Source organism: Camelus dromedarius, chromosome 3 (genome assembly GCF_036321535.1).
Source record: "Camelus dromedarius isolate mCamDro1 chromosome 3, mCamDro1.pat, whole genome shotgun sequence".
NCBI lineage: Eukaryota > Metazoa > Chordata > Mammalia > Artiodactyla > Camelidae > Camelus > Camelus dromedarius.
Window position 1 is genome coordinate 77,004,293 of NC_087438.1, and position 24,649 is coordinate 77,028,941.

The 24,649-nt window shown below is 37.8% G+C and overlaps 1 protein-coding gene across 14 annotated transcripts in view; it reads right to left on the reverse strand.

Annotated features, from left to right (window-relative positions):
* Positions 1–713: 713 nt before the first annotated feature.
* The window catches only part of APC (APC regulator of WNT signaling pathway), a 127,278-nt gene continuing 103,342 nt past the window's right edge, over positions 714–24,649 (reverse strand). For all 14 annotated transcript variants that reach the window (XM_031448815.2, XM_064483145.1, XM_031448820.2 and 11 more), the window contains 5 exons: positions 21,695–21,834; positions 21,037–21,114; positions 20,632–20,748; positions 16,400–16,614; positions 714–14,229 (listed from right to left, as the gene is read on the reverse strand). In XM_031448815.2, the coding sequence (XP_031304675.1) occupies positions 7,650–14,229; positions 16,400–16,614; positions 20,632–20,748; positions 21,037–21,114; positions 21,695–21,834 (7,130 nt within the window). In that variant the 3' untranslated portion in view covers positions 714–7,649. The remainder of the gene's footprint in view (positions 14,230–16,399; positions 16,615–20,631; positions 20,749–21,036; positions 21,115–21,694; positions 21,835–24,649) is intronic.

Below are 24,649 nucleotides of genomic sequence, written 5' to 3' on the forward strand. Positions count from 1 at the left end.
AGTTGGCAGGCCTTTTTAATGCCTGGTCTTCTAACTTCCTCCATATTTTATTGGTCAGAACAGTTATAGAGCCAGCTGAGATTCAGAGGAGGGGAAATAGACTCATACTGCAAAAAAGCAAGTGGTACATTTTGTAATCTTTGGAAATATGATCTACTATAGTGTCAGAAGTCACTTTCTACTGAAGACTGAGAACTTGCCCTAGGATCACTAAAAGTCAGAAACACCCACCTGATCTAATGACACAACTTTCACTGTTGGAGAAAACTCAGAGTATAACATGGTGTTTATGAGTATGATTTGTTTACATTCCATACCCAGCCTCTGTTGGATTCATATCTATATCTTGGGATGGGAGGTAAGAATGTAAGTAAAATTTCTTAATGAAACTGTTTCATTACAAATCCTTTAAGGCACTTGAACACAAGCAGTATTGCTTTGGTACTCTTCTGGGAAAATGTTGATGCCAAAGAGGACAGGTGTTCTTCCCTTTTCTAGAGGAACAGAGTGCAACCTCTGGACACCAAGAACTGACCTTGTGGTTCCCACTTAGACACCACCAAAATTCTGCCTGGTGTCTGAGGAGAGGGCCATTTTGGTAATTTTGGTCAGTCTGGAAAGAGACAACATGAGAACATTTACGGAGCTGAAGACTCAAGATTGAGATTCAGTATTAAAAGACAGGGCTGTGGAAAAAAGACACACAGCTGGACTTACGCCAGTAAAATTGCTTTATTTCAAGGATAAAAACAAAACCCAAAAAACATCAAGGTCGGCCGTTTTTACCTATCATGGAAGAGAACTCAGACTCATACTTGAACTGCTTAGCCTCAGTAAACATTAGAAGTTAACAGTCTTGATGAAAAAGAATTGTGACCAAAGTTGTGACTCAAATTACCCTTTGTGTGAGGACAAAAGAAAACAATTTTAAACAAGCGAGGATTTATAAAGTATATTAGCTTTTCGGGGGCGGGGGGGGGAACGATTTAAGGGCATAGTCCAGCCAAGCCAAGTTATATTAACATAAAGAACCGAAGTGTGAACAATGGTGAACACTTACATCTAACTTACAACTAAAATCAAATAATCATTGATAAGGTGATGGTGAAGATAAGTGCAATTATTAAAAAAAAAGATTCTGAAAATTAAAAACAAGTGAATATATTACTACTGAAACAGAGGTTTTGCAGAGAACTTAGGTTCTGGCTCAAGTAGTGTATGTCTCAGTTTCTAAAATCATTTTAGCTGCTGCATCACCAGGGTTTTTACTGCCTCCTCTTTCCAGTTGTCCTCCCTCACCTCTGCTCTTCAACTCCCCATTCCCGGGTACCCCAAGAATGTCAAGTTCTTGCCTCTCTTAAGCAAACCTATGATATTTGCTCTAACCCTCCTCGCACTCAAACTCCAGGCTTGGCTTTACTGATCCCAAACCCATCAAGGTCCTCAGCTAAAGAAAAGGACCTTTTGAGACTCTTCCCTTTCCTTAACAAGATCCACCCTTTTTGGAAGGAAGTTGTGATTTTAAATAATAACTCTCCTTTTGTTTTGTATAGACCGAGTCATTTGTCAAATACTGACAGTCTCACTGGTTCCATGGTTTTTGTCAGTATTTCTTTATGTTGGTAATTTTGTTTCATATGCTTGATGTTATATCATTTGACATCTAAAGAAAATCGTAACTGATGTTCATCTTTATTATGCTTGATGCCTTTTATCCAGAATTATACTTTATCTGACATAAATTTACCTTTACTTCTTCCTCTGCAATGCCTGTGCAAATGTGGTTATATTTTTAGTTTTATCCATTCTGGATCATTTTAAGTGTGCCTTTTATTAATGGCCTATAGTTGGAGGATTTTATTTTTTTACTTGACTCCAACTTGAGAGTGGTTATTTTACTATATGTGTTTAGCCCACTTACTATTTGGTATTACTGTGTCATTTTATGCTTCTTTGTTGCTAATTCTCCCTCTCCCCCATTTTCCCTGTTCTTTGATTTCTTGTACTCTTTTGACTCATGATTTGGATGGAAATTTTTCTTTCTAACATTGGGGTTACCACTAAATTTAAAAATTGAATTTGTGTTTTTCCAAGTTAAAAGTAAAATAGTATCTTTTGATACTCTATACTTAAGATAGGAATTTACCATGCTTTTCTATCTTCTCTCCTTTGTAACTCTTCAGTTTGGGTTGGAATTACCTGGAATTTAAGATTACTAAAACTGTTAAGCATTTAATCTTTTCAGTTTTGAGTCACATGGATATTCACACTGAGATTCACTATCAGATTAACCACAATTATTTACATGTTTATTCAAGTTTAAAGGTTTATTGTTCACACAGTTTCCTTAATACTTTTCCTTTCATTTTAATTGCTTGGGCAATGGGAACACTACGGTAGAGACATGCCACGGATTCTGGTTGCCTAGTGCTTTTGAAATGCCCCTCGTAGATTTGGAGAACTCATGTGTTACGAATCCAGCTTCCTCAACAGAGAAATCAAACAACTGAGCTTTCCTGGACTCCACAGCTCCACGTGACACAGCTTCTGCCAATCACGTCCACTCAAGCAAGACTTCAATCCTAGAAGTGAACACTGTGAGGAAGCAAGTGCTGCATATAACCTCAATTTATGGTGAGGGTGGCGTCAGAGGGTTCCAAGGGCTCGGGGGCAGCAAGTGGGTCTTTACTTGAAGCAGTTTCACAGTATAGTTTGAGTGTTGTTTCTGCTGTATAGTTTCCAGGACTGATTTTTCTGCCTTCATACAGCTCTTGTGAGCTACCTTAAATGAACGTCTTGTCTTTTAAAGAAGGTCTTCTTGTTAACAACTATTATAGTAAGAATCCCAAATGGTACAAGTATTCCAGGTACATTAAATGCTAGTTTGGCAGGTTTCAGAATTCTTACGTAATATTCCATTCGCTTCCAAATGCTGTGTGTATTGTTCCACTGTTTTTCTTTTTTTGGCATTTAGTATTGCAGAGAAGAAATCTGATGCCAACTTTTTTTTGTGTATGTGTGGTAGGCAGCCTATTTCCACAGATGTTTTTAGAAAGCTTTCTCTGTATCTGAGATTTAAAAAACTCACCAAGATGTGTCTAAATGCAGTTTTCTGTTAGTTTCAAGTTACTTCAGGAACAAAGTGGGTTTATAAGTTCACAAATGCCCTAAACACAAGGAGAAGGAGAAGTAGTCCCAGAAAAGGCAGGGACAGAGGTAACACCAGGAGCTTCCAACTCGGCTGTCTCACTTGCTTTCTATACCTTCCTCCCATATCTGGTCCTTCTCTCTGTACCAGCTGGCTTTCTCTTTTAGCTTCACGATGCCAATCACAGTGACCTCAGTCTTAACTCTACAAAATCTTTCAGTTCCAGCACTCAATCACCAACCGGAAATTTCCTTTGTGACTCCTTTCAAATTGGTTTTTGTTGTCGTTTTTTTAAGGACGAGACTTACAAGTCTTTGGTCACTGTCCAGTTAATGATGGTCAGGTATCTGCCTCTGGTGTAGCCATGGTCAGGAGAAAAGACCAGGTATGTGGGTCAGAGACGAACAGTAAGGCTAAGTGTCTGGTTTCCAAGAGGTGGTGTAGGTAGAGCAGGTAATGTTAACAATGTTCTCAATAGTTATTTTTCACTAATGTTGCTTTACATACAATGGTCACCTTCACTAGCATACATTGAGTATTTTTAATTAAAAAAGTAACATTGTCATAACTTAAGAAAATAGACACAAATATAAAGAGTTATCCTGAATATCAGAAGAATGTGTATTTAGCACCAAGAACAATGTAATACACAAAAAACATACAGGTGGAAAGAAGTATCACTGGTCTAACAAAAACCAGAATATAGTTTTATAGACCACAGAACAGAGTTAGGAGAATGGCAGGAAAATGACCTGGTGTTTACAGGAGTCAAAGTCCATAGGTTTCAACACTACAAAGTACTATTTAGAAGTCAGCATAATATGAAGGAATTAGAAATTTAGAAAATAATTTATATACTCTATTTCAGCCATGACTTTTGAAAATTGTTTTTGTTTGGTAAGTTTGCATGATCTGACTACTCAAATATGCAGCTCTTGGCAACTTACTTTTTGCATTTCTGGCACTGTTATTTTCCTATCTTAGATACAAAGAAACCCTGTGATAACATGAATTCAGATATAGTGCAACTGGCTCCCTTCTTCAGCAAGATGTATCCCTTCAGTTCAGTAACCTTGTGGTGACAGTCTGTAGTTCATGGGAAAATTTTTTTTGACTGTATGGTGCAATTTGACCCTTTTGGGTTTATTTTTTATTTCATCATTTCCCTCTCATTAACTTTCCTTTTGGTGCAAGTTAACTTGTAAAGTTTATTCTCCAATACCAAGTTGCCACAGTTAATTGGTTGCTGTCTGTATACTAACAAATCAGGCACATTTTCCTTTCATCTGAAATCAGTCTGCCCTCACTTCAGAGTTCTCCTTTGTCCTTTTTTGGTGTCTTTAATCTTATTGCAAATCCAAATTAGATATTTGCTGAAGTTACTGCCTTTTCAACAACTGTTCCGAAGGGAACATTAGTCAGTCCTACAGATACAGTCGTTGTCTTTAGAATTAACTGTTCATTGATATCTGGTAAATTTGTCTACTGTTCAGAGTTGAGATGGGCTGTATCAGATTGTATAACTCGATGTTCAAATCTTTCATGCCTGAAGGAGATGGGGGTTTATTTTTTTGTATACTTTGTCAGCTGTTGAGTCCAGTGGCTGAGGAATGGCTAGAACTGAAGGCAGTCACTCAAGGAGATTCTTTACCATCATGCAGGACAGAAGCTCTCAGAGTACGGTTCCAAGACCAGCAGAAGTGGCGGCATCTGAGAACTTGTTAGAACTGCAAATCCTGGGGCCTCACTCAGAATCAGAGTAAGGGGTTGTGTCTTAATAAGCGTTTTTGGTGATTCAAATGCACTCTAGTTTGAAAACCACTGCCTTGGAGAGGATTGGGTTTGCTGCAGTTCAAAGCCTGGATAGGGCTCTGCCTTACTTCTCTTAACAGGAATTGCAACTCAACTAATCCCCAGCACTAGGCTCTATATGCCATTTGTAACAAGCATAAACTGGGAATATTTGGCCTGCTATCAGTTATGGCAGCACCCTGTGAACTTCTAAAAGCAGAAATGAGACTTGCTCCCTTACTGACCCAGAGCCATTATCTCTAACTAGAGGGTCTTATACAGCAACTTTTCTCTCAGTGGCAACAGACTGCACCTTCTCCCGGTAGGTGTCCTCTACAGGAATTCCTGAGTTCTCTGGCATATGGAAGGCACCCTTTCTTCATTGTCAGCACTGATAATGTTTTTTTTCCTTCCTTGAGAAAGGCAATTTTATTCGAATTGACTTACACTCCATCTCTTTCCATAAAAGTATCTGAAGTGGTTTATAAAAACTGGTATGCAGTAATTCAGAAAAACAGAAAATCAGGACTAAAGGAAGAGGAAGAGTAAGACCCATATCCATGTATCCCTATTGGATAAGGCAGCCTTTGAGAAAAACAGGAAAAATTAATATTCTTGCAAACTTTCCTTCAGATAAAATTTGATAAGAAATTTAAATGTAGATACATTCCAAAGATCAGTAATTCAGATGTTTGCAAAGTGGTCCAGTAGAAAGAGTATGGGCTTTGGAGTCAAATGCCTTACTTCAAGTCATAGCACTTATTTACTGGCATTTTTAGCTTAAAAAAAAAATCATTAGTTGTAAATGATAAACACAGGTAAGTGGTAGATAATTAACAACATAATGTGATTTCAAGGACACCAGGTAGATGTGCTAACTCCTTCTCACCCCCTTTTCCCAGCATCCCACCATATCTAAATATCTTTTCCCTTCCCCAAATGCAGAGTGCATGAATTTTATTATTAAAAATACATTTTCATTTATTCAACAACTATGTGAGCATTTATCATCATCCTTACTCTCTAATCATTTAGAACAAATTCTGGGAAGATATATTAAATTACATTTTTTAATAAGTCTATCAGTTTATCTTCCTTCATGAAGGATTTTCTCCCTGCTGTGAGGAAGGTGCACTTGGAACACACACCCGACAAGTCTACCCACCAGAAACAAAGCTTTCCTTAACAGGCAAGTGTTTTTAAATAGTCTTTTGAATATCCTAATAGTGTTAAATCTACCTCTGAAGTTCCAATGTGATATGCATTTTCTGAGCATGGCAAAGTGCTGATTATACTTGACTGCTGGAATTTTGCTGTAACATATACAGTGATAAAAGGTGTTCATTCCAGATCCAGTAGCAAGAGGGAGAAGATAAAGGGACAAGACAGTTACCTTCCAAGACAGGTTTGGAAGAGACTACTTATACCTAAGAACAATTAATTTCTCAGGTATAGAATTCTATTAAGAAAAAAGAAATATTCTACGTGGGCCTATTACGTTCAATGCACAGTCCTGTGCTAGGCAGTTCACATTGCTATAATATGAATTCTTAAAATCAACTCCAGTGGAGTAAGAAAAAAAAAAAGTAAGTGGAAAAATACTAAACATCAGGAAGTGCTAATCACATATAAAAAAAAATAAATTTCAAGAAAGGTTAAGTGCCACTGCATGGAATGGTTAAATGCCAACAGTCAGCTTCAATCGTTTTTATTACAGTAAGAGGAATTTTACTCTTAATGCATAGAATTTAAAGAAAAAAATTTATATAAGCTTTTAAAAGAGGCCCTTTTGACAATTACTAGTACAAATGTGAAATAAGACCCTTCAAACAAATACCAATTTCGGTAACAGTTTACATACAGCAATAATTTATTCTGAAATGTTCATTTAGTTTCTGTGAGACACGATTCATGTCTCATTAATAAAAGAGCAGCCATCTCACCTCAAATACCAGAATATACAACAAGTTACAGCATAGCAAAAATTCTACCTACTTTCAGATAAAATCTAGTTCAGGTAAAATAGTTTCGTTCAATGTTTTACAGTTACACAGATTTGTTTTGTTTTGTTTTGAGCACAAAATAGTGTAATTGTTACACTATAGCTATCTATATGCACATCATGTGACCACAGAACTGTTAATCATTACTTCTGAAATTGAACCATCGGCTTCATTCATGCAGTAAAGCAAAGCAGGCTAGGTAAACTTGTTCATCGGGAACCATTTTACTGTGAAGTTCACAGCCACATGATTAATTATGATGTTAGATGGACTCACAAGGACTAAAACAGAATTTTTTTTGCATAAATACCAATTTCTCCCTGATGTAAGTTTAGTCAGTTTATAATCTAGAAATGATTGATAACAGCAATATATCATATCTTCTATCTGTAGTGTTAATTATTTTAAGACAAGCAATAATTAAAGGATGATGGGATGGGATGCTACTTAAATACATGTAAAACATACTGTACAAATATACTTGGCTTTACCATTTTCTTCCTAACTATCAAGAGTGCCTCCCAAAATATGACCAGTGAAGACAAAGTATACTATCAAATATGGCTTCCAGAACAAAAACCCTCTAACAAGAATCAAACCTATTTACAAAATTTTCAGTCTTTTAAAGTTTCATTTGAAACAAAATTTCTACATAGCAGTTGTAATTAACACATAACACATTCTTAGTTTCATTATTCCAGCTCTGTTTAAACGGACGTCACAAGGTAAGACCCGGAATGGCGTTTGGGACTTTGAGTTCCACTGGATTCTGTGTTGTCAGCTTTTGAATCTCGTTTCTTTGTGTTGTTATTCACTGGCGTCGGGATCTGAGATGGTCGGGCTGAAGTGCTATCTGCGCTGCTTTTCCTAGGGCTTGGGTTGTAATTAAAAGGAGTCACTCTGGCAGCAACAGTCCCACTTGGCGAACTGTGCTTGCTTGAGCTGCTAGAACTAAACGGGGTGCGCTCAGTGAGAGAACTTTCATTGGTCTCTGATGCAGGGACATTACTTTGTCCCAATTTCGTCTCAGTTCCTTTTTGGTCTGGGGCATCTACCTGAATAAAGGAGTTCAGGCGGTTTTCCAAACCCACGGTGCGCGCGGGAGCACTACCGTTACTCACATTTTGTTTTCCCTGATTATCTTTTGAATCTTTAGCGTTTGGGTTTCCCTTTTCCAAAACAGTATCAATCACTGGGGGAGTATTTCCCGTTGGAGATCTTCCAGATCTAGGGTTGTTAATGGGACAGTCCTCAATTCTCACCCAAACATCCTCTGTCTTAGAAACAGCAGGCGCCATTTGATAAATGAGAGCCTTTGATTCAGCACCATTTGCAGCACCTGAGGAAGTGGTCTGAGAACTGCTTGTGGGAGGAATTTCACTTTCTTTTATTTTTCTCCATGTTCCTTTAGTGGATACTTGGCTTTCTTTAGTTTGTTTGGTTCCTGAAATCGAGTTCACATGTTTTTCATCTTCACTTTTTGCTTTTTCACTGGATTCTGATGAAGCAGAAAGAATTGAGGATGAACTTCCAGTTCTTCTCCAAGTGCTTACTCGAGGAAGGGAGGATGAGTGTTTGCTGTGCTCACGTTTCCAGGTTCCTGACCTGTTAATGGGAAGTCTGGAAGGACTTTCAGAATGGGAGCGGGCTATGTCATGGCGCTTTACAGGTCTCCCGTCATTATACTCTATGGTGGGGCTGAGATTAGGTGGGAGTTTTCGCCACCCACCAGCCTGAACAGATGAGTGTGTAGACAAAGACATATCAGGAAGAGAAGGACTTAAAACTGGAGTCTGTGCCTGGGACCTAGTGGGAGAATCTGGTCTAGAAGATGGAGAAAGGGATTCAAATGAAGCAGATTCCTCCAATTTTCTCCTTAAGGTCGGGCTTGGCGCTTCTTTGATGAAAGTTGACTGGCGTACTAATACAGGTCTCTCTGACCTATCAGACTCACTTCCACTTGATTTAGTTGAAGACATTCTGGAAAGTTCTACCTTTTTATTGGATCCGTTGCTGCTACTCATTTGATTTAGCCCTTTGGAGGCAGACTCACTTCTTGGGATACTACTACCATTCTTGGATAAACCCGTTTGTTTAGTAAGGTTTGTCTGGCTCATCTGTCTGCCTGGGGATGTGTAAGACATTTTCCCAGAACCCGAGGACTTAGTTGAAGCAGTGCTTGGGGATGACGTCCGTGGCAGCTGAGATAACTTGTTAGGGGGACTTATTCCATTTCTACCAGGAGAAATTGAGTTTCGCCCTGGAGACTGCATAGGTCTGCTTAGCGGCTGCTGGTTGGGTCTGGAAGGAGTGGAATCTCTGGATCCTGATCGAGAAGGCCCTTTATTTGACCCAGCTGTTTGGGACGTCTGCCTGGTAACAGGGCTTAATTCTGACTTGACTGATGGCTTGGCTCCTCTGGGAGAAGTGGTAGCCGCCTGACCTTCACTAGGGCTTTTGGAGGCTGGAGTCTTAAGGGATGGGCCTTTTTTGGAAACTGGACTCGTACTTGAAGAGCTATTCCGGACTCCTGGAATATGAATCATTGTCCTACCTCGAGAGATTGAAGGCATGTTTGTTTGAAGGGGCTGCTTCATTTGGCTTGAAACTTCTGAATTAGATCGAACTTTGCCAGTAATCAAACTTTTATAAACTTTTTTCCCTCCTTTTATCCCTTTATTTTCAGATTCGATCTTTTTAGTTTCCAATGTACTTTTCTCCCCAGGTTTTAGAATTCGTGGGCCTTTATTACTTGTAAAGGGTTTTTCTTCTTGATCAGGTGTAAGATGAAATGGTGATCCCAGAGAGATTCCTGATTTCAGTGAAAGGATGGAATCTGAATCAGACGAAGCTTGTCTGGATAAACACGCAGCGGCAGCAGCTTGATGTAAACTGCTTACTATGGAATTTGCACCTTCCTGAATAGCTTTCCAATCAAAATTTTCTGAATCAGGGGATAAACCATGTTCTGAATCTGGTCTCTGTATATCTTTCAAATCAAGTGTCAAATTTTCTGCTAATATGCCACCCACATTTCTGGGACTCTGCTTTTCATTATCACCTTTGAGTCTTGAAGGCTTTTTCTTTTTTGGCATTGCAGAACTTATACATTCCTGCAACAGGTCATCTTCAGAATCAATACTCAGAGAACTGAGAGAACTGTTTCTTGAGAAACAAACAGGGGTATCTTCGACGTGAAATGATTTTGGAGCATAACCTGATGCCTGGGGTTTACTTGGTTCTCCCTGTGAGTCAGGGGGCTCTGTCTCTTTGATAGGTTCATTTTCCTTGTTGTTGTTGTTTTCTTGATCAATGTCACTCAGAGAACTCAGAGAGGAATTTCGAGAAAAGCAAACTGGAGTATTTTCAATAGCAAAATTCTGTAGTTTCTCATCAGTTGCTGCCCCTCTGTCTGGTATATCTTTGGAGGACTGGGGAAACGTAGATTGCTTCTGCAGGACAGGTTTAGACTGACCTCGATTTATTGGATGTTTTGTAACAGCTTGTGTCTTACTAGCTGACTGTTGGTTTGAGGTTAGTTCTGTGTGGCTGGTAACTTTAGCTTCTGATTCCTTATTTTCTTTCCCTTTTCTTAATTCAGCCTTTTCCCTGGAAAGGTCAACATCATCATCATCAAAATCTAGAGAACTCAAGGAATCATTTCGTGAAAAACAGTACGGAGTGCCTTCAATAGGTGTGTAATGATGTGGTGAATCAAAAGTAAAACTTCCTCTGACTCTATCTTCATTATTTGGTAGCTTATCATTGAAGTCCTTGGAATTATTTTTCGAGTTCTGTTTCTTTGAATCTTTGTTGTCTGAGAAAGTTCTTTCAGCATTTAAATTATTTTTTGAGTCTGTACTTTTCCTTACACGTGTCCTGTATTCAGTATTTTGTGGCATAGGTTTTACTGGTGAAGTAGGTTTCTTTTTCTTACCATCTAATTGATTTTTGTTAGTTCCGGATGAAGACACAGATGCTTGTTGGACCTGGTCCATTATTTTTTTCACACGGAAAGGCTTGTGACTTTTCCCCTTGGGCATAGCAGAATTAATGCATTCTGCAAGAATGTCACCTTCTTCTGTTTTATTATCATCCAGTTCAGGTACAGCTACAGATGAGGCTTTCCCTCTCTGAGCCTCATCTGTACTTCTGCCTTCTGTAGGAATGGTATCTCGTTTTTCAAATTCACCCGACTGTGCCCCTGCTCTAACCCCTTCTCCAGCAGCTAACTCATTTGGAGGGGATTCTATTGTTAGATCACTCAGAGATGTAGCTGTGGAGAAGTTTATCGGTGTCCCTTCTACACAGTACACCCGTGGCATATCATCTCCTGGTGTAAAGCTAACATGCTTTTGTGCTTGTAACCTGTTCTGTGATGGCAGAAGTTTGTACACAGGCAGCTGACTTGGTTTCCGTGCCACTGGGGGAGGTAATTTTGAAGCAGTCTGGGCTGGCTTTTTGGCTTTGCGTGAAGATTTTGTCGGCATGGCAGAAATAATGCACTCTTCTAGTATTTCAATATCATCGTCATCTGAATCATCTAATAGATCTTTTTCAGAATCAGTGGGTTTTTCTGCCTCTTTTTCCTGGTTTTCATTTGATTCTTCAGGCTGCTCGTTTTCTGTTTCATTCCCATTGTCATTTTCCTGAACTGGAGGCATGATTCTTAATTCCACATCTTTCTGAATGAATGGCTCATCGAGGCTCAGAGCACTCAGGCTAGATGAACAAGAAAATCCATCTGGAGTACTTTCTGTTGCAAAATGTAACAAAGTATCAGCATCTGGAAGAACCTGGACCCGCTGCACTGCAGCATTTACAGCGGCTTGCTTAGGTCCACCTTCTCTCTTTTCAGTGCTAGGTGCCTTATTTTTAGGTACTTCTTGCTTAGTTTGAACTGTTGGAGGGGGAGGGGGAGGAGGGGTTTTACTTCTGCTGGGTGGCATGGTTTGTCCAGGGCTATCTGGAAGGTCACTGGGGCTTATAATGCCACTCACCATTCCACTGCAGGGTTCACTCTGAACAGAGCTGGCAATCGAACGGCTCTCAAAACTATCAAGTGAACTGACAGACGTACATCTGCTAAACATGAGTGGAGTCTCCTGAACGTAGTGCTCCGGTGGACTTTTAGGTGTCTGAGCACCACTCTTTGATGGAGATTTGGCCCCTGAAGAAAATTCAACAGCTTTGTGCCTGGTTGATTCTGAAGATAAACCAGAAGCCTGGAGTCTGCTGGATTTGGTTCTAATGTGCTGTGACGCTGTTGGAACTTCACTCACAGAATCTTCAGCTGATCTAGTTCCACTGTTTTCCTTTATTTCTGCTATTTGTAGAGTATTAGCAGAATCTGTTTCCTGTGTTGTCTGATCACACCCGATTTCATCTTCAGCTGATGACAAAGATGATAATGAACTACATCGTGAAAAACAAATTGGGGTATCTTCAACACAGTACGTCTGTATTGTTTCTTGGTTGATAGAGGGAACTTTGCAAGAGGAGGAGGTGGCTTTTTGGGTCTGACCACTTCTGCTCTGGGCTGAACTTGGATGGAGCTGGTTCTGCCTCTTGGCGTTAGATGAAGGTGTGGATGTATTCTCACTGCTCGAAGAGATGTGTTCAGTCTTGGTGCTCTGTCCAGATGAATTCTTTGAGAATGAAAATGCTGGTTTCTGTGAAGAAGGAATGTCTGTGGCATATTTTAAACTATAATCAATAGGTTGATCCACGTGATGTTTTTCTTCATTATATTTGATGCTGTAATTGGTTGGTCTCTCCTCCTCCTCATGCTGCTCTTCCTCAGAGTAACGTTCACTATAGTTGGTTGGCTTATCATCTTCATAGTCATCTTCCTGGCACAAAGACTGGTTGACATTTTGATTAATTCCATGATTGGAACCTACTCGATTTGTTTCTGAACCATTGGCTGCTCTGGACCGATATGGGGAAACACATTCTTGCTGTCCATAATGTGGCTGGAACTTGAGGTGTTTATCATCAGTGCTCTCAGGATATACAGGATAAGTTGTGCTTTGACTCCTTGATTGTCTTTGCTCATTTTGCTTTATTTCATCTTCTATTATATGTTTGGGTCTTGCCCATCTTTCATTCTGTGAGGGACTTTGCCTTCCAGAGTTCAACTGTTCATCTGAATACTTAAGACTATAATTTATTGGTGTATCTAGTTCTCCATCATTATCATCCATATGATTTGCACTATGTATTTTATGGGCTAGGTCAGCTGGATATTGACCATAGCTGCAAAACTTACTTTCATCATCTTCAGAATAGGATTCAATTGAAGGTTTCATCTGACCTCGTTTACCATAACCATCACTACTACTGACACTATTTAAACTGTCATTTGAAGACCTCTTATATTCTACTTTGGCATACGGCATTGGACATGTCCTGTTTGAATTTTCTGACTTGGTGAAGTTGTAAGTGTTTGCATGTGCGTGGGCAGTAGAGCTTCTTCTCAGTGCATTCCTCTCATCTGTCCCACAGTGTAATTCGGTGGTAGACCCAGAACTTCTGTCTTCCTGGGAGGTATGAATGGCTGATACTTCTTCCATGACTTTGGCAATCTGAGCTGCAGTGGTGGAAATCTGCAAACCTCGCTTTGACGAGGTTCCTGGATTTTCTGTTGCTGGGTGGTAGCTGCCGAGGCCAATACCTCGTTCTCTCTCCAAACTTCTATCTTTCTCAGAACGAGAACTATCTAAACTTCCCCTTGATGAAGAGGAGCTGGGCAACACTGTGGTATTTAAGTATGGTGACAGGACAGTCATGTTCCCAGCATTAAAGTTGTCTGACCTATTATCATCATGTCGATTGGTGTCAAAAACGTAGTCCCCATAGAGACTCTGCTTGTGTCTTTGTTTACTACGATGAGATGCCTTGGGACTTAAATTGTCAATATTGTCAAAGGTTTCTGATAAGTGCTGAGCATCTAATTCTGCTTCTAGGGCTTTTTGTTTCCTGACATGAAGAGAAGGCAAGCTTGAGCCAGGAGACATGATATTGGCATCCTTATACTTTGCAGGCCTGTTTGCCATGAGATTCCTTAAAGCTGCGGCGCTTCCCATAGCAATCATTTTGTGCTTGGAATGAATGAGGTTCTTGAGCATGCTGACTGCCCCCATGTCCCATAACGCTTCCTGGTCTTTAGGATTTCTTGCTGAGAGATTCCACAAGGTTCCACATGCATTACTGACTATTGTCAGGCTGTGAGATTTCAAATGTTGTAATAAGGTTTGTAAGCAATTGTTCTCTCTTAGGATTTGCCTGAAATAAAAATAAGAGATCACAAAAGTAAGGTAAAAATCTGTTTGTAGTAACAACAAATAAAGGGACAGAAAACAAATTTAAGTCTAAAGATAACTACTAAAACCTATTAACAACAGGCAAAGTAAAATTATGCCAAATTACAATTATAAATAATGTTGCTATTAATTGCAGAGTATATGTATCTTTTTGAAATAAGTCTTATTTTGTGATTGGCTTTATTCCTTTGATAACTATGTAAGTTTAAAAAGCTAAAGCTCTAAACGTTCTCAGAAACAATGAACAGTACATATATGTAAATTTTAAAAAGTGCAGTATATTGTATATATGTATTTACATGCAATATATTGTATATGTGTAAACTGTAACAATTCTACTTAATAAAACTGAAAAATGAAAAACAACAAAAAAATTATGCCAACTTATACTATACATTTCAAGCTCTGCATAGCTCCTTTTGTTCTTAGTTCATTTAGTGTTTACTGTTTTAAAGTACTCATCTGTTTGACTAAAAGAAGTAAAAGTGTTAATTTTAATCTATTTTGCATTTCCTATTCTGACCAAAGAGCTTTTAAAATTTTTTCTTGAGCAGATATATTTACTTTATTTACACAGTGACAGATTATCTCAGTTTAAAGACTATACATATATTATGAAATTTTATGCTGAACAGGGACTCTGTGGTAATTTAATCTATGAATGGGAACATGACACCCATCCATAGATTAAATTGAGACCTCTTAGAAGAGGCAGACAGAAGAATCAATCAATAGATCTTTACATAGTCGGGAAGGACTGTCAGCTGCGACGTCAGCAAATTGACTTTTCAGATAATCTCTCTGTCTCTGACTTGATTTTTGTAATGCTGCCATTCCCCCTTACAACTGTTCTCTGGCAAATTGTGTGTGTAGTTGTTATTTTAAAAAATAAAGTGCTGTGAGCCACCACAAGATCCTGTATATTTTTCCCTGTGCTACACAGTACAATCTTGTTTTTCTATTCTACATTTTGAAATCCCAGCCTGTCCCTTGACAATAGATGTATGTATATTCATGTATAAGTGAAAAATTGTGCTCTACACTGGAATTTGACACAACATTGTAAAATGGCTATAGCTCAATAAAAAAAAGTGAAAAAAAATAAAGTGAAAAAAAGTTTTCAAAACATTTGAAGGTAACCCTAAAAACAAGAGTTAAGAATCAGCATAATGAATGTTAGGGTCTGAAAGAGTTATGGCTTGTTTAGTGCATGGTAAACTGAAGTGTAACGACAGCAGATTCAGCCCTGGTGGGCTTTAAAACTGATTGGCAAGAGTGCAATGAACTTTAACATGGTGGCTTTCTCAGCACCAGAAGACACCTGCGTGCTTACTGAGTTTAAGAAGTCTTCTCTGAGTAGCTGAAAGGGGTATAAGGCTTGTAGTTTGTGCATCAAAAACTTAAAGAAAAGGTGTTTGCATTCTTACAAGCCCTTTTACTAAAATTACCTCATGGTCTTTTTGAAAATGAGAGAGGAACAATACAGGATAAAATTTTTTTAAATGCTGTGAAAGGCCCCCATATTTTTGTTGCGATAATACAGAGCCCAAGTTCTGAAAAACATGTGCCCTGCATCTGAGGTGCTCTCTCAGATGTCACAGCTCTGCAAGATTGGATGAATTACTGATGCTATGAGGTCACTAGAAAAATGTGAACCATGTACTCTCTGGATCATACCCATAGGTTTTTGTTTTTTATAAGCCTTATATTCCTTTAAGCCATACTAACATACAGGAAGGGATTTTGTTCTCTGTAATATTTAGGACTTTTTTTTCCCCTCTACACATGGGTTATACCTTTCGAGTACCATCTGTTTATTTTTAGACATCTACACATGGGTTATACCTTTCGAGTACCATCTGTTTATTTTTAGACATCTTTACAATACCTTGAACTACACATGGGTTATACCTTTCGAGTACCATCTGTTTATTTTTAGACATCTTTACAATACCTTGAACTTTCATTAGAATATATTAATTAATAAATTAGAATAGTTACATTTTTCACTGTAATAAATGTAATTTGACTTAGAACTTGAATAATTACACAAAACACTGCTTATAGTGAGTCTCTCTGAGGGCATGAATTTTACAAATTCATTTAAAAGTAATACAAAACTCTGTATTTACCTGTGGTCTTCATTTGTAGCTATCAAGCTGGACACATTCCGTAATATCCCACCTCCACTTTCAATAATGGCTAAGGTATTTGTCTGGCTCCGGTAAGTGAGAGTGCCAACCAAAAATGCAAGTGCGCCATCTACGGCACATATATCAGCTTTATTCTCAGTGCAATGTGCTGACAAATTCCATAAGGCACTCAATACGCTTTTGAGGGTTGATTCCTATTAAGAAGTAGAATATGTGTCATCTAATTAGAGTTGGAATTTCCCTCTTATAACTTCTCTGTTTACATACTTCTCTTGAGTAAGTTATCTTATTATTATTTTTTAAAATCTCCCTTGCTGCCCATCCCTCACCGGTAAAGTATTAGAAACTCTTCATTTTGAAAAACTTCATAAAATACCAAACGGAACTTAAGTCAGTGATATCCCCATGAAAAAAGCAGAATGCAGTATTAAACTAATGACCTTTATTAACCGTACTCTAAGTGTTTAGAAAGTGTACACATATCTTACAAGAGCTTATATTAGAATATGAAACAGAACTGATGCGTATTCTGAAAAGATAACATTTTTCAGGGGAAAACACACTAAGAAAAAACCCTCTATATGCTGATATGGAAAGACATCTGAGATGTATTATTAAATGAAAAGAGCAGGTGCGGAGAAGTATGTATAATATTCTGTTTGTATAAAACCACACATATTTATATGTGGTTGATTCAAAAGTAACAATATAACTTATTAAAAAGAAAGTATAATGGAAAAACTTCAACTTTTTAAAGCTCCAACAGAAACAAAGTAATTACAAAAACCAGAACTCCCTGGTATACAGTATCATAGTAAAATGTCAAATTATAATTGCCATAGAAGCACTCTGAGTACACAGTTAAGGATATCTGGTCAAAACTTGCCATAATCCTGATGTCAGTCTTTCTTCTTACTACAAATCGATCAAGGAACAAACCAACATTCATTACAAATCTGCTCTGTGCCTATCACAATTTGAGGCACTCCAGAGGATACAAACATAGCAAACTTATACTTGCTTTGAAAGTGCTTATTTACTGTGGAGGAAAAAAGGATGCAAAACCGTACATGAAGCAAAGACTCTAAAGGAAAGCTTATTGCTGCCCAAATTTAATCAAATAAATAAAATATTTCACGGAGGAGAGCAGCTCTGTAGAAAAGACCTGTACACTAAGATAGAAGGCAGGGGAAACAGAATGAGGAAAGGCATGGAACTGGGAATAAGCAAGGGAGGCCCAAAGAACAAAGAGAAGACACAGAGGAGATCAAAGTCCATGCTGGGGCACTGTGAGAAGTAAGGTCAGAGAGGTAAAAGAAGGCCCTGAATGTCATGGCACACATTTTGGGCCTAACCCAAAAGGAGATAGCCACTGGAATATCTTCATCAGGAAATCAAATGAAAAAAACAATGTGGGAGCAGGTTTAGGTACTATTTATCAGGAGTCAGGGAAGAAATGCTTTCATCAATCAACTTTAATCACATTCTGACTGAGGTAAAGGTGGGACAGAGTGTCCTGAGAACAGAAAAAATGGCAAGAGTTTAGAGGGGTGAGCTAAACTGACAACTGACCTAGAGGTGAGGGTTGAAAGCAGGAAAACAAGTTGCTCTGAGACTACATATAGAGCGCCAAGGGCTTTGTTTCAAAGCAGCTTTACAGTTAGAGAAGAAGAAACGATTACAAGTTGGAGAAGTACAGGTAGTAAAAACAAAGGGAAGAAATTCAATAAGGTACATGATCAAAAAATATCAAATATAGATGTAGGTAGAAAAGAAAAAATACTAGTTAATCTATGAAGATGGATTTTGTTACAAGCAAAGTAGAAGGGCCCAAAAAAGGTATGGCCAGTTAAAAAATGCAGCAAGTGACTACCTGCTCAGGGTTTTGGTTGTTACAAGAAAAAGAGAAATACAGCAGAAGTTAAAAAAGCAACAGAGGACTTTTTTTTTTTTATTTTCAAAATATCAGGTTTTTATAGATAAGCTGAAACATAAAAAGCCTCCTCCTCTACATCCAGGAGAGAAGATATAGAAGACAAAAGTAAGGGACTAACAACTCCGAGTAAACAGCAACACTTAAGGGCAGAGTGCAGGTGAAGGAACGGTTCTGCTGTGCAGAAGACAGAGCCAGTGAATGATGGTAAAATGATGCAGTACACGGGGAACATAGAAGGTAGTTCTGATTCTCTCAATCATCAGCAGTAAATGAAGCTGAGAAGGAAGAGATGATGAATTAAAAAGAGAAAGAGAATGTTCATAATGCCTGTTGCACTGAATGTAGAAAAAGGGAAAAATAAATTCTAATAATGCTAACCAGAAGCAGGCCCAAACCAGAAATGGGTATTATAAATTTCTGATGGGCTAGTTTTTCCAAGATTGGGCTTGCCTTAAAAATTTATAGATGAATTTAGGGAGAAATGATCTTTAAACTACTACTCTTCCTTTACAAGAAAAGGGTATGTCTTTCCTCTTATTACAGTCTTCTTTTATGTGTCTTTTAATTTAACTTTCTTGGTTTGTAGCATTTAGTTTGTATGTAGATCTCTGAAGTCCTTGAGAGATAGTATTGAACTATTCAGCAGTAGTACAAGTTCCCATAATACATACAAATAAATTAAATCTTTCTGAAAATACACAGGGTTGATTAGAGAGGAATCTTAAAAGTGTGCATGGCACTAATTTTTTGGTATAATTTTGTTAAGGTATAGTTAGAGAACCATAAACTGCACATATTTCAAGCATGCAATCTGATCACTTTGATGTATGTGTATATCCAAGAAACCATCACTCAATCTAACATTTATATCATCCCCACAAAGTTCCTTGTACCCCCTTGTAATCCACCCCTAACCCCACACTAATGATCTGTGTTCTGTCATTACAGATTACTGCATGGGCCAGTAGTTCATTCTTTTTTATGGCCAAATAGTACTCCACTGGCCATTCTTTTCTGCAGTGTCAGTACAAGTGTTCTGCTGATTCGGTAGTGTTTTAAAGGTACCTTTATGCAGACCCTAAGTATATTTGAATATTACCTTTCTTTTTCCAGTTTTGAGATGCAGTTGACATATAACATTGTGTAAGTTTTACGGTGTACAGCATAGTGATTTGACTTACACCATGAAATGATTATCACAATAAGTTTAGTGAACATCTATCATTTCATATACACACGAAACTAAAGAAATAGAAAAAAATATTTTTTCCTTGTGATGAGAAACTCCTAGGATTTACTCTCTTAACAACTTTCATATATAATAATAAAGCAGTGTTAATTATGTTTATCACACTGTGTATTATATCCCTAGTATTTATTTATCTTATACTGGAATTTTATACCTTTTGACCACTTCTGAATATTATCTTTATAACCAGTTATTTAGTTGAATACTCTTATTTCTAATAAGAAATATTTCTAATAATTTTTCAGCTGATCTTAGGTTTTCTAAGTGTAAAACAATGTAATTTAGAAAAAAATACATAAACCAACCCCCCCCCCCCAACTCTGCCTTCTCTGGAAAGGAAATTTTGAAGAGAAAAATGTAGGCTGTGAATCCAAGGGGACTGGCTGGGTGAAAGGAAGCCCAGATTAGCTAAAAAGACTTGCTTAGTCCTTCTCAAATTTCAATTTTAAAAAGAAAACTTAGCTTAGCTTCTGAAGAAGATATCCCACCTGGAGATAGTTTCCTTTCATAAACAAATTATTATGTGAGGGATTCCTCACCTTTAGGTTTGATTACCTCTTGATAAGGTTACTATCAAAATCTGAGGACTTTGTGGGATTGAGATTTGGACAGCACAGATGTTAACACTTACACCAGTGACTCTCAAGTAGGAGTGATTCTGTTCTTCCCTTACAAGGGACAGTTGGTAACATCTGGAGACATTTCTGATTGTCATGACTGAGGGGAGGGTGTGCTGTCATCTCGCAGGCAAAAGACCAACATCCAAGGCACAGATCAGTCCCCCCAAACAAAGAATTACCTTGTCCAAGATGCCAACAGTGCTGAGTCTGAAAAACTTACTTACACTAGGCCACCTTGTACAATCTTTTCCATCTTAATATTTTACAAATTTGGAGGTGTCTGAGACTAGGGGGATTGGTGAGATAAGCAGGTCAGAAATTAGTGAGTCTCAGGGGTGGGAGAGACCAGCAAAAAAGTATCCAAGGATGAAATCCATACTGCAAGACTTAATGTTTTCAAAGGTACCTTTTTCACTTCCAAAGCACATTCCATCAATGCTTTCACACTTCCAACTTCACGCAATGTCTTTTTACTATTTACATCTGCTCTCCAAGACAAATTCCTCAAAACACTTGCAATAACCTGCAAATAAATCAATTTTAGAATAATTTGTATATAAAATTATTTATATTAGTTGCTTTCTTATTCTTAATGGTAAAGAGTAGGAATCTTTCAAATAAGAAATTCTTCCTAAATGCTAGTAAGGTGCCAAAAGGAATTCCTACAATATAATTATTTTCCTCTCTTTTGGTGTTAACATAACCACAGTTTAAACATGAGCTGCCAAATACTGAGCCACTGCTTAATTTAATCTACGCGGAGTATTAATGCACTAATGTCAAAAAAAAAATGTGGCATTCTAAGTAGTACCTGCTGTAAGTCCTCACTTTCAGATTTTAGTTGGGCCACAAGTGCTCTCATGCAGCCTTTCATAGAGCATAGCGTAGCCTGTAAAATCAGACACGGGACAGAGGGTCAACAACAAGGCAAACTGAAGCTGTGCTTTACTTTTGACTAGTACCCTTCAAATCCGGTTTTAATGGTCTCATCTTAATCCTAACTAATATTTTACCCATAAAAGAACTAGAAACAGATTACATAAATGAAAGGTAAATACCCTCCTAATCCTTTGCTATCTGTTCTTCCCCTGGCAAAATGGAAAAATAAAGTGAGTAAGTGGTAAGAATTGATAAGCAAAGGGTTTTAAAGTCTTTTATTTGGATGGTACCAATATGTGTGTAAGCTTGTGGACTTTTGTGTCAGTCATCAAGATTTCCAGACTTCTGCTATCATTCCTGGGAATAGCATTTTAAGTGTGATTACATAAATCCAGTACTCTGCTCCATCTTTTGCCTTTGTTTAGGTATAAGACAACTAAATGAATAAGGATACATAGTGGCGCATGATAGGTTTTTATTAGTCAGTGTTCAACAAGGCGAGTGACAGAAAGAGAGTGAAAAGTAGTTTGTATGAAAGTAAAATAACTCATACCAGAGATATCATAAGAAACTGATCTTATAAAACATACCTTGTTGGCTACATCTCCAAAGGTCAAGTTTGTCAAAGCCATTCCTGCATACCGTCTTAAAGTAATACTGTAGTGGTCATTAGTAAGCCCATACATTTCACAGTCCACTTGCAATAATTCTGCAATGGCCTGTAGTCCCCCTAATTTAAAAAGGGCAAGAGGAAAAAGACAATAATCTAAAATAAAACAAATTGGTACCAAGTTTATAAATTAATTATTAGGAAAAAAATTCGAAGAATGAACATATATGGCTTAAATTTGTCTTCAGAATAACAAGCTACAAAAAATGTTATAAAGGACTTTTGTGTAATATATTTATAAAGTGCAAGTGACAACTATTCCATTTTCTGCCAGTTTCTCCACCCTCCAGCCCCTTGTCTTACTGAGTGAAATGAGCATTATACTCTATTTACTGCACATACACTGTATCTTGTCAATGATGAAGGCTATTTTCTAACACTAAGTCTTCCTAAATGTAAGCAGTAACTTATTTTTATTATTAGGACTTTATAAACACTCTTCATTATTACACACTGTTGGCCTAATTACTTTATCTCCCAAATAATTTTTAGTATCCTTAGGAATACTAAAACTTCTAAGTCAAACTGTCCATGAAGCAAAGCTTACTTTTTTGTGAAAAAGAATTACCTATTCAACTTATTACTAAGCTCTATAAAACCACCTTTTATGTTTAAAAAAATTTTTTTCTTACTTTTCTGTGATACTCACAAAGTGCCAAATACCAACACTAGGATTTAGTATTTTCTTTCCCCTTGATTCCCACCACGGGGTATACTCAACAATGCCCACAGCGGTCAACATCAGGACAGCAAGGAGGAAAATGAAGGGAAAGCAAAGGGAAAGACATAAAGGAAGGGGTAGTAAAAACAAAAAGAAAAGAAAACAAAAACAAAAGGTGAAGCAAGATGATAAGGGAGTGAATAAAAGGGGAAAATAAAAATGCACATGGAGGCTGTTCAAAATATTATTCATCATCAATATTAATCATCATGGGACTGGGGATTTTTTTTGTCACAGAGAAGCAGCTTAGAAAAAAAGAAGATGAATAGAAACAGGCAATTCTTGGATTTTATAAGTCTAAACAGTCAGGTCATTAATCTAAAAGAAGACTTGTACATTTAATATTTTTGTAAATGATCCAGAAGGGCCAGTATGTAGAGGGATTAGCAAGTTTGCGTAAGAGACCAAGTTCTATCTTGGGTTAAGAATTCCAGGCCAGGGGATTTAACTGTTAGAACATTTGTATAAATCTTTATGACTAGCAGTAATGACAGATGAGTGTGACTGTAGCTAAGGAAAAATTAATTTGCTTAGGGAAAATCCAAACCATATTTAGGAAGATGTTCCTCCATCCACCCATGATGACAGAAAAATAAACAGCTAATGAACAAAATATGGTCATTATCTTTGTGGAACTTACAGATTAGAGCAAAGATAGCCACTGAACAACTAATTAAGTGTAATGGATTGTGTAGAAGCACAGGGCAAGTTAACAGGTGAACTTAACCAAGACTGGGAGGATCACGAAAATGGCTGAGGAAATAATGTTTAACCTGAGACCTCAAGGATGAATGAATATCTTAAAAGGGTGGGGCAGGGACAATAAAGACGCATTTTAGGAGCTAAAACAGCATGCACAAGGGCTACTGGCCCTGAAATATACAGCAACAAGGAGCGGATCACAAGATGTGGCCAGATCATGCAAGACTTTATGTGCCACACTAAGGATTTGAGGCAGGGGAGGGAGTAATTAGATACATGTTCTAAACAGTTTCCATGGTTACAGGCTGCAAAATGGATTATGATTGGAAGTGAGGAGACAAGTTAAGACAAGGCACTGCAGAGCAGGAGAGATGACACAGGCTTGCTTGGGCTGGAGATGCAAAGAAGAGCAGTGATTTGAGATGTATTTAAGAACGGGAATTGAAGCAGTTACGAGATATAGGGGATAAGGACAGAGTCATGGATATCTTCTAAGATTCTGGCTGCATCCACTGGGTTGCCTGGAATGCCATTTTCTGAGAAAAGGAACCCTGGAAGAGACAGATTTGGGGATGGAGCAGACAGTAAACTCAGTTTGTGTCAGCTGAGTGAGAAATGTCTGAAAAATCATCTCAGTGAAGATGTTAGATGAATAGTCTGATAATATGTCTAAATCTCAGGAGAAAGAACTTAGATTAAGATGTAAATTTGAAAAACACTGTAAATAAAGCCATGGAGTAGAGGATACTGCCGAGGGAGAGAGGGAAGAAAGCCCAGCACAGAGCTTCAAAACATTCTACTATGTAATGCCTGGGTAAAGACGAAGGAACCAATAAAAGAACTGAGAGTTTTGATCCAGGAAATCGACCTGAGAGCCTGAAGGCACTGGCCAAGTGTACTGATGAGATCACCAAAATTGAGGATTATAAAGCAGAAGATCAAAGCCAAAACAAAACATACCATGCTTTGTGCCTACATAAAATCCTGTCTGGAAAAGCAGTATCTGTGGTACTTTTTAAAGAAAGGTGAAATGATCTGAGGAAAATCCCAAGAAGGCACTTGAGTACTTTTGTGTGGAAAAAACAAAAATCTTAGGACTTGATTATGAAAACAAAGATTAAAGAAGGATATAGTCCATGCCAACAAAACCACGAAGAACGTGGCTAATGAAAAAAGAACAATAAAATTTAGGTTATCATATAAAAGAGAGAGCCCTTAATGATTTCAGGCAAATAAAAAGAAAACTTCCAGTGAATTTTAAGGCAAAGAATCCACATGTTAAAACTATAAATGGATTCACAAAAATATGATGTGAATTCATGATTGACAGAATGACAAACAGGTTGCCCTTAGGAAAATTAGGATGTTTCAAGGTAATGCAGAGGTGATGAGCATATGCTTGCACATTTTTCTTAGTGTCTGTGTTAGAAAATAGTGGTCCAGATGAACCAA